General features: G+C 45.9%; 1 protein-coding gene across 10 annotated transcripts in view; it reads right to left on the bottom strand.

The window, feature by feature from the left end:
• Positions 1-16905, bottom strand: part of SHANK3 (SH3 and multiple ankyrin repeat domains 3) — a 436398-nt gene that overhangs the window by 65007 nt on the left and 354486 nt on the right. For all 10 annotated transcript variants that reach the window (XR_014172130.1, XR_014172131.1, XM_081926705.1 and 7 more), the window contains one exon: positions 7329-7453. Coding sequence is in view for 8 of the 10 variants with exons in the window: in XM_081926705.1 (XP_081782831.1) it covers positions 7329-7453 (125 nt within the window). In the remaining 2 variants the exon portion in view is untranslated. The remainder of the gene's footprint in view (positions 1-7328; positions 7454-16905) is intronic.

Here is a 16905-nt window from a genome sequence, read left to right as displayed (position 1 = left end):
GTGTCTGGGCTGAACGATGGGGGGGGGGAGATGCTCCTTCAGGTATACTGGACCAAGGCCAAGTAATAGGGGGAAATCACATTACCTTGACACTAGCTGCTATGTGCAGAGCAAAGGTACAAAATAATAATAATGAGGGTTACCAATGACTACTAGCCAAGATGGCTGTGCTTCTGTGGTTGGAGGCAGAAAGGAGGGAAGAAAGCTCTTTTGTTTGGGTCCTCATAGAGGGTTTCCCTTGGGGGCATCTCAGTTGTGCCTGCTGTTCTTTCTGGGAAAGCCACTTCTGCCTTAGGGAGGAGGTGGGGTTGCGGGCTTCACGGCCCCTCCACGTACCCAGGGGGTGGGAGGCCAGCCCCTGCCCGATTGGGGGACTCCCAGCTGCGTCACCCTCTGGCTGGCCAGTTGGGATGCTCTGGGGGTGTATTTAAGGCAGAACGCAGACGGGGATCTCCCTCTTTGTCCGTTCGCCAGCTGCTCCGGTTTTCCCACCCTCCCGCCCTTGAAGGTTTGCTTCCTTTGACCTTGCTATGGACCTCGGTTGGTCGCCGTTGAGGGGCCTGGTAGGAATTTTCCCACTTGGCAAATTGGCACCAGCCACTTGGTTTTCACCTACCTCGTAGCTTTCTTGGTATTGGCAGTTAGCAAGAGGGATTGCTGTTTTCACTGCGCAGTGATCCCTCTTGCTGTTCTGGCTTCTGAAATTCAGAATATCTTTTTTCTTGTTTTCCCCCTCCAAAAACTAGGTGCGTCTTGTGGTCTGGTGCGTCTTATAGAGCGAAAAATACGGTGGTCAGTTAGGACCAATGCCTAAGCCAATACCGCTCATCACCTGTAACCAAGGAAGTTGTGGCCTTTTAAAGTCCATTAACTTTAATAATTGTGTCATGTGTCGTTATTTCTGCCTGGGGGCGGGGCGGGAACTCGCCACACAACTGAACCTGAGCCCTTCTCCATGCATGACCCACAGACCTTAACTGCAGGAGGACAGGGCTGGAGGAAGACCTTTTCTTCATGCACCGAAATGCACAAGTTTCCTACTCCGCCAGATCCAGGCATGCCTCCCCTGGACTTTTGCCTTTGCGCATCCCACCAGCCGGGAAACGTGATTCTCCCTCTCGCCAGCCGCTCCCTGGCTGCTGTTGAGTAATGCATGAAATACGGCCACACTTCTGGGATTCGGCTGGTGGCATCGCTAGTGACAAACGGCACCATGAAACGCCGTTCGTCTTCACCACTGCCAACTCCCTTAAAACAAAAGCAAGCGCAGACCGTGTGTCTATTGCAAGTTCATCTCCTCTTATGGCCAGCTGCCTCGGGAGGCCCTGTTGCAAAGGAAGAAGGCAGCAAGGACGCATTTTAAATAAACATTAGCAGACCAGCTCCTTTCTTGCTATCATGCATTTCCTTATTCCAGAGGCTGAAGCTTCCTCCCTCTGCCCAGTGCTAAAGGACCCCACAACTCATTGGCAAGCCCCCTCTCACCACCCCATAGGGGCAAGAAAATGTGTAGCTGGACCCAGGGTAAAGGCTGGTGCAAGAAGAGGGTGGAGGGAAGGGTCTGCTTTTTAAACTGCCTGAAAATATGCTCACCTTTTCCTTCAATTGGGAAAGGGGTTTGCAATGGCTATGATGACGACATCTCACAATACAGTGGTATCTTGGTTCTCAAACTTAATCCGTTTCAAAACCAAAGCGTTCCAAAACCAACGCACGCTTTCCCACAGAAAGTAATGCAAAATGGATTAATCCGTTCCAGACTTTTAAAAACAACCCCTAAAACAGCCATTTAACATGGATTTTACTCTTTAACGAGACCGTTGATTCATAAAATAAAAGGATATTGATTCACAAAATGAAAGCAATAATCAATGTACTATCCTATAAAATAAATAAGAGAGCAAAAACAAAAGTGCCAAACTTAATCTGTTCTAGAAGTCCATTTGACTTCCAAAAAACATTCGAAAACCAGAACACTTACTTCCGGGTTTTCGGTGTTTGGGAACCAAGGCGTTTGAGTACCGAGGCATTTGAGAATGAAGGTACCACTTTACTGTCACAGCTACCCCTACTGCTGTTAAATATTTGTACATGGCGTTCTTAAAAAAACAAACACATGCATTAAGGACTCAAAACAACCACTTGCCAAATCCTAAAAGAACAAATGTAACAGCAAAAAGTTTTAAAATCTGCAATAGACAGAGAAGCAAGGTTCCAAAACTGCGAGCCTTTCTAAACAACCGGACATTCTGGAGTACCCTAATGCTAGTGCATTGATTCATGGATGGGAGTCCACTTGCAACAGACAAGCATGGCGACACCTATGGAAGCTTTTCATAGAACTGTAGATTCATAGAAGGGTTGGAAGGGATCCAAAGGGTCAAGGGGCCCAATTCCTTGAAATGAAGGAGTCACAGGTGAAGAAGCCACAGGTCATTCCGCCTCTACTTAAAAAACTCCAGTGAAGGAGACTCCAACACCCTTCCACTTGCCGTCAGAAAGTTCTACCTGGTGTTTAGTCCGAATCGCCTTTCTTGTTGTTTAAAGCCATTGGTTCGTGTCCCACTCTTCAGAGCAAGAGAAAAAGCTGGCTCCCTCTTCCATGTGACAGCCCTGGAGATATCTAAAGGTGGCTCTCAAATCTCCTCTTTTCCAGTTAAACATACCCAAATCCCCCAACCATTCCCCATAAGGCTTGATTTCCAGACCCTTGATAGTCTTGGTTGCCCTCCTCTCCACACCTTCCGGCTTGTCAACATCCTTCCTAAAATGTGGAGCCCAGAATTGGACGCAGGACTCCTGACCAAAGCAGAACAGAGCAGTACAATGACTTTCCTGGACACTAGACTTCTGTTGATGCAGCCTAGAAGAGCATTAGCCTTTTTTGCTGCTGCATCACACTGTGGACTCATGTTCAGCTTGTGGTCTACTAAGACCCTGAGATCATTTTCACATGCACAGCTAGTAAGCCCAGTGTCTCCCATGTCATATTTGTGCAGCTGTTCCTTCCTGCCTAAGTGCAGAACCTTACAACTGTGCATTTGTCTTGTAAGCAGAAGCTTTTTCCCACCCGACTCCTTAAATTACAAAACAGGGGCGTTCTCTGTTGCGGCAGCATGACTGAACAAGCTTGATGCTTCAGGAAATCTGGAATTTGGCCTCAAGGACAGAGAACAGCAGAGCACAGTGGCCTGATCGCACGTAAGCGTCTTCCAAACTGTGACTTGCCATGAAGAAGAAGGCATGCTGGCGCCCAGAGAGAAATGGTGGGAGCTGTCACTCATTCCCCACTGGTGGTGCTGCAGTATCAAGAGCTAAGCCATGGTTTGTCAAAGAACCAATGGAGTTGGAAGAGTCCCTAAGGATCGTTTAGTCCAGGGATAGCCAACTTCCAAGAGACCGCGATCTACTCACACATTAAAAAACTGGCAGTGATCTACTCCATTTTCTGGGGGTTCAGGTCAAAGTTGTCGAGCTTTTCTTAGGGGACGAAAAACCACTCACCGACAGATGGTTAATGAAACTGTCAGCGAGGCTTCCACCTTTCATTCTAGCGATCTAGAGGGCGGGGCAAGGGGGTGGGGCCGGATGGAGGAGCCAGCGCTCGAATGTGATCTACCTAATTTTCCCAGGGATCGACCAGTAGATTGCCTCCACCAAACAAGGCATGAGCGGCAAAGCACACCTTGGTTGCTGGTGGTAGTTTGTTTGGAGCAAGGCAACTTCAGGTTTGCATGTAACATGAAGCCAGACCCTTGCTTGGCTTCCAGTAAAAAGGTAAAAAGGTAAAGGACAGCTGGACGGTTAAATCCAGTCAAGGAGACTGGGGTTGTGGCGCTCATTTCACATCAGGCCAAGGGAGCTGGCGTTTGTCCACAGACAGCTTTCCAAGTCATGTGGCCAGCATGACTAAACCACTTCTGGTGCAACGGGACACGGTGGTGTAAGCCAGAGTGCATGGAAACGGCGTTTACCTTTTTGGAAGGAGGTAAAAATGTTATTTTTATTTCAAACTATCCCCATATTAAAGGGGGTAGCAATCTTTAGAGAGTGGCAAAGAGTGCTTTCAAGATATATCTGGCAGGGCAAGAAGCCGAGAATTAAATTTAAATTATTAACAGATGATGCAAAGGAAAGAGGAGGCTTCGCCCTGCCAGATCTGAAACTATATTCTGAAGCAGCATGTCTTTGCTGGTTGAGAGAGTGGATAAAATTAGAAAATAAAGAACTACTAGACTTAGAAGGTTTTGATAACAGATTTGGATGGCACGCGTATCTATGGGCTGAAAAGAAGAAAGTTCATAAAGGTTTTGGGAACCACATATTCCGGAGTTCACTGATTGAAATATGGGAGAGGTATAAAAACCTATTAGAACCGAAAGTTCCACACTGGTTATCACCGTTAGAGGTTATGAGTGTAAAGAAAGTAAATATGAAGGGTAAATGGATTACATATGGCGAAATGATAATTAAAGAAGGAGGAAAATGGAAATTAAAACCATATGAACAAGTTAAAGAACATGTATATGATTGGTTGCACTATTTCCAGGTAAATGAAATGTTTAAAAAAGATTTTAAAGAAAGGGGGTATGTTGAAAAAGACTCAAAGTTTCAGACAGAGGTAATAAATAATAACTGTAAAATCTTGTCAAAAATGTATAAAATATTGTTGGAATGGAATAGCAAAGATGAGGAAGTTAAATCGGTAATGATACAATGGGCCAGAGATTTCGGATATAATATTCAGTTTGAGGACTGGGAAAAACTGTGGAAAGAGAATTTAAGATTTACTGCATGTACAGTTCTTAAAGAAAATGTCATGAAAATGTTTTATAGATGGTACATCACACCGGTAAAACTGTCAAAAATGTATAAGACGTGCAACAAATGTTGGAAATGTAAAGAAAAAGAAGGTACGTTTTACCATATGTGGTGGGAATGTAAAAAAGTGAAGGGTTTCTGGGAGATGATCTATAATGAAATGAAAAAGATGTTAAAATATACATTTGTAAAGAAACCAGAGACCTTTCTTTTAGGAATTATGGGGAATGAAATTAGAAGAAAAGACTGTAAACCTTTCCAATATGCAGCCACAGCAGCAAGAATTCTACTGGCCCAGAAATGGAAAAAAGAGGAGATACCGACAATAGAAGATTGGAGAATGAAGCTGACTGACTATGCAGAGTTGGACAGATTAACCGGAAAAAATAGATATCTTCAAGACCAAAAGTTCATCGAGGACTGGGGGAAATTTGTTGAATATCTGAAAAGATCATGTGATGTGCAAACAACACTGGTGGGGTTTCAAGAAGCACTGTGAAAACAGAGATATATTGTTAAAAAACAAACAGGAGTGGGAGGGAAGTTTAATGGCAATATAAACAGAGAAATGCGCAAACTGAGAAGTAAATATGGATGATTGTCAGAGAAGCCGAAGGAAGTCTAAAATGTAACAAATTTGTGAAAATCTGTGAAAAATTGGCACAATTGTATTTTTTTTTTGGTATTGGAAAATAATAAAAATTATATATATATATATAAAAGGGAAAAGGCGTTTACCTTCCAGCCGCAACCGTACCTACCGTATGTTCCGGCGTACAAGATGGCTTTTCATCCATGAAAAATCACCCCAAAAGTCGGGGGTCGTCTTATACGCCGGGTATACGCATTGGGAAGGAGGAGAGGGAGCCAGTGAGCAGAGGCGCCCCTTCTGCCATCGCTCCTCCTCCCTCCCCACAGAAGGTGGTGCAGAAAGTCCTTCCGAGTGTGGCGCTCACCCACCCGCCTGCCAATGCCTCGCCTTGGGCTGCTGCTGCGATGGCAGAGGCAGCAGAGGGGTGCGCGCTCTGCCCCTTGCGGCACTCAAACTCTATAACTCTAAAACTCTAAAATTGAACAGCAAAAGTTGGGGGTCGTCTTATTCGCCCAGTTGCCTAATACGCCAGAATCTACGCTATTTATCTACTTGCACTGGTGTGCTTTCAAACTGCTGGGCTGGCAGGAGCTGGGACTGAGCAACGGGAGCTCATCCCCGCCGTGGGGATTCGAACTGCCGACCTTCCGATCGGAAAGCCCAAGAGGCTCAGTGGTTTAGACCACAGCACCACCTGCTCCCCTTTAGCTCCCTGTACTGCAGCGTCAAGACCAGTGCAGAAGGCAAGTGACAATTATTGTCCCTCTTGGTACCTGCATGTTTACACATTTACAGGAAGTTTTAGTTTAGTTTGGTTTACACTGACATAAAAACCAGGCACTTCTGCAAAAAAACAACAACCCTGGAGGGAACGTGGACCGCAGGGATCAGGCAGGAGCAATGCGAGAGAGCAGTTGATCCCCAAGCAACTGGTATGTGAGATGTAAGAAGGCACCCTGTGCTGATGTTTTTGATACAACCAGTGGGGTGTAGTGGTCAGTGTGTCAGACTAGGACCTGCGAGACTGGGGTTCAAATCCCCACTCAGGCCCTGGGTGACCTTGGGCCAGTCCCCATCTCTCAGCCTAACCTACCTCACAGGGCTGCCGTGAGAATGAAATGAGGATGAGAACCATTTACTCCACTCTTTGCTCCTTGGGGGGGGGAAAGGTGGCATAGAAATTGTGATAGGAATTTTATGGTCTTAGATATATGGTAATGTTCATAAGTGTACCAACCAAGCACATACATAGATCAGCACAGGAAGGCCAACCTGGAACCATTTTAATTCCTAAACTGAGCAAATGTTTTCTCTGCAAGGTCAAATGGAAAAGCCTCCCCATTGTCTTTTCCTTCACAAATCCTGTCTTAAGGGTATGTCTGTGTTTGAATAGGGTGTGAGCCTGTGACCTGGCCCAGGAACTAAGTATTTATCACTACAAAAGACTGACCAGGCTACCCAGGCAATCCAATCAAGTAACCTGCCAGACAGGGGATAAACAACAACAGGAGAAAAACAATATTCAAATTTCTGTTTTAGACCGCCTTTTCTGTGATGTAGGTGTGATGTTTCTGGGGGTGGTCTTGATCTACAGGATGGGAATTTCAAAAGTCTTTATAAGACCTTGCACACCATTTTTTCTGTGTCTTTCCTCTCTCCTGCAAGTGAGGGGAGCACCCTGTTGCAACAGATCAATAAAGGCCAAGCCTACAGGCTGCTGATTTGCTCCAAGTTATCCTGGTTGGTGTCTTTGTTTTTGTCCAAGGGAGCCCTCGGATTTTCCCGTTAACAGAAATGTAACAGATAAACGCAATAGATAAAGAGCGCCTTTATCTAGCGCAGAGGAGAACCCCAGTTCCCACGGTTTGCAGATTCGACCCTCCTCCTTTGCCGGCCACGCTCTTCTGGGACTCACCTCAATCAGGAAGTCTCCTGTGCGAAGTCCTGCTCGCCAGGCCACACCTTCCACGTCCACGGACTCCAGGTATTGGAGAGCCGGGAATGCGGGCGTCGGGGTGAACTCCTCGATCGGAGTCTCCGCTGAAATGAAGAGAGACCCTCGGTCAGAGGGGAGGAAGCTGGGATTTGCACGTCCAAATGTGGGGAGGAGAAAAGACGGGTGCCAGCGAGAGATTCCTGGAGACTGCAAAATGTTCCCTGGCCACAGTTTGCTCAGCTGCCAGGCAGCTTCCTAACCACAGTCAAGGCCTACACAAAAGAGAAGGTCTTTTACATTTATTATTTCAATGTTTCCTACTTAAATGGAAAAGGCAGCTGTTGTTAGTGTTGTACCTTGGATCTCGAATGCCTTGGCTCCTGAACAAATCAGCTCCTGAACGATAGAAAGCCAGAAGTGAGTGTTCCGGTTTCCGAACATTCTTTTGGAAGCCGAACGTCTGACAAGGCTTCCGATTGGCTGTGGGAGCTTCTTGCAGCCAATCGGAAGTTATGCTTTGGTTTCCAAATGTTTTGGAAGTCAAATGGACTTCTGGAACAGATTCCGTTCAACTTCCAAGGTACAACTGTATTATTATCATTATTACTATTTAGCAAGAATTTTATCATTCATCTTTTATGTGTTTGGGTTGGTTTTTTCAAAAATATACAGTATAAACATATTGTGTTTATGATGATTGTGATTATGATGATTGTGTTGAATATTAAATTGTAAAACCACACACACACACACACACACACACACACACACACACACATATAATTTGCCCAATCCTCTTTGAAAGCCGTCCAAGTTCATGACCATCCCTGCCTCTTGTGGAAGGGAGTTCCAAAGTTTAACTATGGACTATAGTAAGGTAGTTTACTGGGAAATGATATATAATGAAATTAAAAGGATGTTTAAAGTAATGTTTGTAAAAAACAACAACCCAAAGCTTTTCTTTTCGGAATTATAGGGACAGAACTACCTAAACTGTATAGAAACTTATTCATGTGTGCTGCTACAGTGGCAAGAATGCTACTCGCCCCAAAATGGAAAGAAGCAGAAGTCCCAGTAAAGGAAGAATGGATACAAAAACTTAGGGAATATGCAGAAATGGCAAAACTTACCGGAAGAACAAGAAATCAAGATAACAAACATTTTCTAAAAGAAGGGAAATGGTTTGTTGAATATTTACAGATAAATTGCAAACAGATAAGAACATTGGCATGGTTATTGTGATAACCTGCAGTTTTATAAGAGTATATAATTAAGCAGATGAATAAATGAGCAAATTAAGTTAATTTGGATATGCAGAAGATATCAAAAATAAATTTAAGGAACTGCAGAAAGAGGGTGAAGGAAGTCAAGTTTTGAAGTGTTAAAATGATTGTAAAATTAGTGAAATGTATGAACCTGAAAAGGGGACACAGGTGGCGCTGTGGGTTAAAGCCTCAGCGCCTAGGACTTGCTGATCGAAAGGTCGGCGGTTCGAATCCCTGCTGCGGGGTGCGCTCCTGCTGCTCGGTCCCAGCGCCTGCCAACCTAGCAGTTCGAAAGCACCTCCGGGTGCAAGTAGATAAATAGGGACCGCTTACCAGCGGGAAGGTAAACGGCGTTTCCGTGTGCAGCTCTGGCTCGCCAGAGCATCGATGTCACGCTGGCCACGTGACCCGGAAGTGTCTCCGGACAGCGCTGGCCCCTGGCCTCTTAAGTGAGATGGGCGCACAACCCCAGAGTCTGGCAAGACTGGCCCGTACGGGCAGGGGTACCTTTACCTTTACCTTTATGAACCTGAAAAGCTAAAATAAAATAAAATAAACTATGCACTGCATGAAGGACTTTTTAAAAAATCTGTCCTGAACCTTCCAGCATTCAGCTTCATTACATGTCCACAAGTGTTAAAGCATGTTGACAAACGCAGATGTTCTGGAGTCTGTCCAAGGAACACTGGCTGTCAGAACCATTTAGACACCTACCCGACGGCTTCCATCACGGTTTTAAAGAATCCAAAAATGAAACCGTAGCTACTTCAAGGAAAGTATTTAACTTAATTGCTAAAATCTGCCTCCATGGTGGCTGGAAGGTAGCCATGTAGCAAACTTATTTTGCAAGGGTGGGATTTAGGGGAAATTCAAAGATATTAGGTAAAGGTAAAGGGACCCCTGACCCCTGCTCTCCACCTTGACAAGTGCTTTTACTATTTTAAAAATAGAAGCATCGCCTACGTTGTCGAAATAAATTAAAAAAATTGTCCAGTAGCACCTTAAAAAGGTAAAGGGACCCCTGACCATTAAGTCCAGTCGTGACCGACTCTGGGGCTGTGGTGCTCATTTCGCTTTATTGGCCGAGGGAGCCGGCATACAGCTTCCAGGTCATGTGGCCAGCATGACTAAACCACTTCTGGCGAACCAGAGCAGTGCACAGAAACGCCGTTTACCTTCCCACCAGAGCGGTACCTATTTATCTACTTGCACTTTGATGTGCTTTTGAAGTGCTAGGTTGGCAGGAGCTGGGACAGAGCAACGGGAGCTCACTCCGTCGCGGGGAATCGAACCGCCGACCATCTGATCGGCAAGCCCAAGGCTCAGTGGTTTAGACCACAGCACCACCCGCATCAAAGATATTACTTTCAGCCTAAGGTCACATTCAGGCTCTCAGGATTTGCAAGGAGGGAATGAAGGGCATTCCAGAAATTTAGATTTCTGCAACACAACTGGATTGCAGAGCTCTGTTGACCAAGTGCAACAAACCCACTTAAACAACAACAAATGGACCTTTTGTGATTAGGGAAGGGACATTGAAAGATGGGAGATGATCAAATGATGAATGGGATGCTGTTTAAAAACCCTGTAAGCAAATCAGGATGGTTGCTCGTTGCCATGTAACCTCCCTGCAAGCAAATCGGAATAAATGTTTGATAAAGGCTGGCTGTGATCTACCCTCCGAAAAGCCTTGTGCAAAGGAATCGGGACGGATGCTGAATAATGAGGTCGACTGGAGGAGCCCTGATTCCTGCGCCGTATGAAGTGGTTGAAAATATTTCTGAAGGCTAGAATTGTTCCATGGCTGCCTGCAAAGGAAATGCGCCTCTCAAAAGGCGTTTAGCATCCTTTGAAGGTCTCAGTTAACGCAAAGAAAGAGGCTCTGGCTAAAAGGTGCGTCGCGGAGAAGAAAGGGGTCCAGGAGGACGAGAGGCGAGGGAGGGAGGCGAGGCTGCCTTTGAAAAGGGAATGTCTTGCCCCAGTGAGCAGAAGAAAGAGCGCAAACACTTTATGGGGAAGAAAGGAGGAGCACAAATCTGAAAACAAATAGCAAGTGCCTCAGAAGCAGGAAACCATTCAGAGAGACAACGGGGAGGGGGTAAGAGAAGGAGCTAAATAAGGCAGAAGAGACCAACAATTGATCTGAGGTGGTCGCAATGGCAAGATATGATAAAGAGATTAGCATAAGCGAAGGATTGCAGAAACTGTGAAGAACAGAGTGTAGCCCACAAGCTAAAAAGGAGTGGATCCAGGGGGCTTTGGGGAGCTCTTGCCGAATTTATGAACTTAAACCAGGGGTGGTGAACCTGGGGGAGGGGAGCCCCTCCAGAAGTTGTGGAACTGCAGCTCCCATCATTTTGACCACTGGCCAGCCTGGCTGGAGCTGGGGTCCAACGACGTCTCCCGCTCTGGACTAAAATATTTCCCATTCTTGACTAAAACGTTAAATTCCTGTGCAGTCACTGAGTTAGCAGCAAAAGCTATCAGTCTTCTACCAAAAGCATTGTCGATGACCCCCAAGATGCTAGTCCTCATCAGTAACTGCCAACCCCATAGGTTTACATGCAAAATTGGATTATTACTTTTTGCCTCGGTGCGTCTGGCTGTTAACCAAAAGGTTGGTGGTTTGAGCCCAGGAATGGCTATGGGCAAGATTTCTGCATTGCAGAGTCCCTTCCAACTCTAGGATTCTCTGATTCAAATGTCTGTTTCTCCAATTTGGAGAGCTCCTTTTGGATCTTTGATATCCCTTTTTCGTTTTAATCCTTCTCAATCACTTAAGTGCCCAATACGTCTATCTGATGATGGAATGTTTGTTTTGTTCATAGTTTTTCACTGTTTCCAAACACTTTGAAAACTGTTCGGTGAAGGGAGGACGCCTTTGTGATTGACATGAGGGCTGGCCAATCAGTGCCATGGACTGCGGGCTCCAAGTAGAGGCCAGGCAGCTTTGTGATTGACAGAAACGGCAGCCAATTGGAGCTGTGCAGATTTAGCTTTGACCCAGACGAGGCAAACAGAAAAACCCTAAAGCCTGAGACCTTTTGACAAGCCCCAAAGAATGTCTTGCCCTGGGGCTCAGCTGACTTCCAGTGGATGGCTGGCAGAGTCCCTGATGCCCTCAAACTGTCCTGGTTCCCACTCCATGAAGAACTTGGAACTCAGGTTGCTGTTCATACCAAAAAACATTTAATGCACAGATTGGTGTGGAACATAGGCAAAATGCCGGTTTGGTGGCAAAGCAGGGGTTGCACATGGTTAATCAAGCAATGGCAGGGGCAAAATTTAGCAATCTTTGGTAATACGGTGCGCTATGCATGTCCAATATTTGGCATCCCCAAATGGATCTTCTCACATATGAGTTGTCTCAATTTTGCCTCCCCCCCCCCCTGGCTTGGTGTCCCGTGAGGCAGAACCACCCACACCACCCTAAATCTGGCTCTGGCAATGGTGTTGATCCCACAACATCCTGCAACCCCATTTTGTCCTCTCTGTCCTGGCCCAGAAGCCCCCTCTGGGCTCGTGACTCCTGGTTTGGCTTCCAGCTTAGATCAAATGCTGCTCTTCTTGAATTGCATAGCAGTTTCATTGTCCAATTGCATGCCATATATACACATATATTTAGAAAACTGCTTTGCATTATTGTGCAGCTGGTTCTGCAAGCTGCTGGTTCTAATTTCCTTAGGGCTGTGGGGGTTTTGGATGAAGAGTGATGGGCAAGAAGGCTGCACTTTTGATGAAGCAGCCGTGAGTCATTGGCAGGTTCAACCTCGGAAGTGATGCATGTCTGGAGAGAGACTGGCTGTGCTGAAAGGTGAGAATCAGCCCCCAGAAAGGAAAACGTCAGATCCCTGCCAGTTAGAAACCCTGGAGAGCTCATGAGTTCTAGTCTTATGAGAGCAGGAGAAAACCTTTTCTCATCCACTTTCTCAATGCTATGCATGATTTATAAACTTCTACCAGGTAGCCCATCTTGGAGAACTCTGATTCTAAACCTCCGATACCTTGTGGGGTATCTTCAGGAGAACAAAAGGCTCGGGAGCAAACCTTAGGTAAAAATGTAAAGGACCCCTGGAAGGTTAAGTCCAGTCAAAGGCAACTACGGGGTTGCAGCGAAGAGAGCCGGCGTTTGTCCACAGACAGCTTTCTGGGTCATGTGGCCAGCAGGACTAAACCGCTTCTGGTGGGCCTTCTGGCGGTTCCCTTACTCCGGGAAGCAAAACTACAGGGAACCACGCAGAGGGCCTTCTCAGTGGTGGCGCCCTCCCTGTGGAACACCCTCACATCAGATGTCAAAGAGATAAACAACTACCTGACATTCAGAAGACATCTGAAGGCAGCTCTGTTCAGGGAAGTTTTTAATGTGTGACATTTTTGGTGTTTGTTGGAAGCCGCCCAGAGTGGCTGGGGGAACCCAGGCAGATGGGCGGGGTACAAATATATTATTGTTGTTGTGTCTGGTACCCGCTGGGACTGGGAAGGGACAGATACACTGGACAAGAGATTTGGGGTATAATATACAGCTTTCAGATTTAGAAGAGGCAGAGGAACCAGAGACCAAATTGCAAACATGCGCTGGATTATGGAGAAAGCTAGAGAGTTCCAGAAAGACATCTACTTCTGCTTCATTGACTATGCAAAAGCCTTGGACTGTGTCGACCACAGCAAACTATGGCAAGTTCTTAAAGAAATGGGAATGCCAGATCACCTCATCTGTCTCCTGAGAAATCTCTATGTGGGACAAGAAGCTACAGTTAGAACTGGATATGGAACAACTGATTGGTTCAAAATTGGGAAAGGAGTGTGACAAGGCTGTATATTGTCTCCCTGCTTATTTAACTTATATGCAGAATTTATCATGCGAAAGGCTGGGCTGGATGAATCCCTAGCCGGAATTAAGATTGCCGGAAGAAATATCAACAACCTCAGATATGCAGATGACACAACCTTGATGGCAGAAAGTGAGGAGGAATTAAAGAACCTTTTAATGAGGGTGAAAGAGGAGAGCGCAAAATATGGTCTGAAGCTCAACAACAAAAAAACGAAGATCATGGCCACTGGTCCCATCACCTCCTGGCAAATAGAAGGGAAGAAATGGAGGCAGTGAGAGATTTTACTTTCTTGGGCTCAATGATCACTGCAGATGGTGACAGCAGCCACGAAATTAAAAGACGCCTGCTTCTTGGCAGAAAAGCAATGACAAACCTAGACAGCATCTTAAAAAGCAGAGACATCACCTTGCTAACAAAGGTCCGTATAGTTAAAGCTATGGTTTTCCCAGTAGTGACGTATGGAAGTGAGAGCTGGACCATAAAGAAGGCTGATCGCCGAAGAATTGATGCTTTTGAACTATGGTGCTGGAGGAGACTCTTGAGAGTCCCATGGACTGTAAGAAGATCAAACCTCTCCATACTGAAGGAAATCAGCCCTGAGTGCTCACTGGAAGGACAAGTCGTGAAGCTGAGGCTCCAGTACTTTGGCCACCTCATGAGAAGAGAAGACTCCCTGGAGAAGACCCTGATGTTGGGAAAGATGGAGGGCACAAGGAGAAGGGGGCGACAGAGGATGAGATGGTTGGATAGTGTTTTCGAGGTTACCAGCATGAGTTTGACCAAACTGCGGGAGGCAGTGGAGGACAGAGGTGCCTGGCGTTCTCTGGTCCATGGGGTCACGAAGAGTCGGACACGGCTAAACGACTAAACAACAACAACATACAGCTTTCATCACGGGAGAAATTATGGAGACACAATTTGAAATTTACGGCATGTATGTTGAAAGGAAATGATATGAAAATGATGTACCATTGGTATTTAACTCCCAGTAAATTAGCAAAAATGAAGAAGACAGGTACAAATATCTGTTGGAAATGTAAAGAAAAGGAAGGCACCTTCTATCATATGTGGTGGACGTGCAAGGTAATAAAAGCGTTCTGGGGAATGATATATATTGAATTGAAAAAAAAGTTTCAAATAACTTTTACAAAAAACCCAGAAGCTTTCTTATTAGGAATTTGAGGTGCCGAAATCCCAAGGGAACAGAAAAGATTGTTTATGTATGCAACCACAGCTGCACAGATTATATTGGCCCAGAGATGGAAAGAAGACAAAATCCCTACCAGAGAAGAATGGCAGATCAAATTGTTGGACTATGCCAAAATGGCAAAAATGACTGGAAAAATCAGAAATCAGGGAGACCAAAATTTTAATAAGGAATGGGGTGAAATTATAATTGACCTGGGAGACCAATGTAAACAGTTAAAATTGTTAGCGGGGTTGCAGTAACACTTGTAATGTAAGAGGAACTATGGATAGAATGGAGATGTTAAAAAAATGTAGATTTTTATAAAAAGATGCAGTAGAAAATGTTTAACAATTGGACCCGGGGAAGAGGGAAGTATTGAGATTTGTGGGAATCTTGTACTTATGGAAGGTGTTGTGGTATGACTGTAAATTTTAATATGTAAAATGAAATAGACAAATTTGGAGCAGGGGGAGGGATGGAGCCACTCCACAATGAGGAACGGTTGCAGGGTTTGGGACTCTTCAGTTTAGGGAAATGGAGAGGAAGAGGCAACACGACAGAAGATCATAAAATTATGCATGACAGAGATGAAGTTTTTCTTCCTCTTTCATAAGACCAGAGCTTATGGACAACCATCACAGCTGACTGTTGGAAGATTCAGGGTGGATAGAATAATAGAGTCATAGAATTGTTGACTTGGAAGGGACACCAAGGGTCATCTAGTCCTACCCCCTGCAATGCAGGAATCTCAACTAGATCATACATGGCGGGTGGCCACCCAACCTCTTCTTAAAAGCTCCAAGGAAGGAGAGTCCACCACCTCTTGTGGAAGTTCATTCCAGTGTGAAACAGCCGCTACCCTCAGAAAGTTCTTCCTGAAGTTTAGTTGCAAACTCCTTTCTCATAACTTGAAGCCCTTGGTTTGGGTCCTACCCTCCTGAGGAGGAGAAAACAGGCTTGCTCCTGCCTCACAGAGCGCATATTTAACCTATGGAACTCCCTTCCACAGGGGGCAGAGATGACCACTGATCTAGGTGGCTTTGAAAGGGGATCAGACAAATTGATGGAGGAAGAGAGAGCTATCCAAGGCTACGCTCTGCCTCCACAGTCAAAGGTGCTCTTGCACTTTAATCCTGCTTGCTGGTTTCCCACCAACACCTGGCTGGCCCCGCTGAGAACAGATGGGCTATTGGCCTGATCCAGCTGGCTCTTTGGTTCTTAACTAGAGCCCCATGCAGAGGCCATAGCAACAGTCTGGAGCTCTCAAAGGCTCTCAGGGCGTATCTACATACACTTCCCCTTGTGCCCTGCTTTCCCCAGGGAAAAACCCACTCTCTAGTGCTTGATAGGAACAAATAGCAATTCAGGTTTTCTCCAGATTGATGTTTGCTCCGATTTAGCAAAAAATCCATGCCTAGAAAGTGCAGGTCAAGCAGAGAAATGCTTGGACCAGTGCTTTCTAGGAACAGAACAAGCGAAAGTGTAGGCAAGCCCTCTATTTCTCTCTCCTGCCAAAGAAGCGCCATCATGTTTAGCTGCTTCCACTCGGACAACAAGGGAGAGCGAGAATGTAAATGCGGATTGTCAGGATACCATCAGTCTCTGGAGCTTCAAGAGGCAAAGGCCCCCCTTGGGGAAGTGGGAGGGAGAGCGGTTGTGTCTGCTGCCTAGGCTTGGCAATGTTGTCTTGGAATGGAAAGAGCCATTGGCATGCGGAAGGTCCCAGGTTCAGTCCTTGCTAGAAGGAATCCCTGGAGAACTGCTGCCTGCTAGCCAGTGTAGACAGCACCAGCACTGAGCTATACGGAGCACCGTTCTGGCCTAGGAGAAGGCAGCTCCTTCTTACTCTGGGTTTCCACACGGCCTTCTCTGCTTCGAATTGTTTGCCGTTGGTGAGACTGATCCTGTTTATTTGTATGTGAAGGCTCTCCCCCATGCTCAGAGAGTCATAGCTGAAGGGAGATGAGAGGGAGATGGAGGAGGATAGAGTGGGGACCCCAGAGACTCCACAGAGGGGGCATGAAGGGTATGGAGGCTTTAGAGCTGGAGAAACCAAGAAAAACAGCTTCAGCTCCTAAGGCAAAAGCCCCTTGGCAGGACTCACAATCTCCAGGTAGGCCTAGAATTGGATTTGATATCCCACTTTATCACTCCCCTTCAGGAGTCTCAAAGCGGCTAACATTCTCCTTTCCCTTCCTCCCCCACAACAAACACTCTGTGAGGTGAGTGAGGCTGAGAGACTTCAGAGAAGTGTGACTGGCCTAAGGTCA

Source organism: Podarcis melisellensis (genome assembly GCF_964234715.1).
Source record: "Podarcis melisellensis genome assembly, chromosome: 10".
Lineage (NCBI taxonomy): Eukaryota > Metazoa > Chordata > Lepidosauria > Squamata > Lacertidae > Podarcis > Podarcis melisellensis.
The sequence above is the reverse complement of the archived record's forward strand: the minus strand, read 5'-3'. Positions and strand labels throughout refer to the sequence as shown.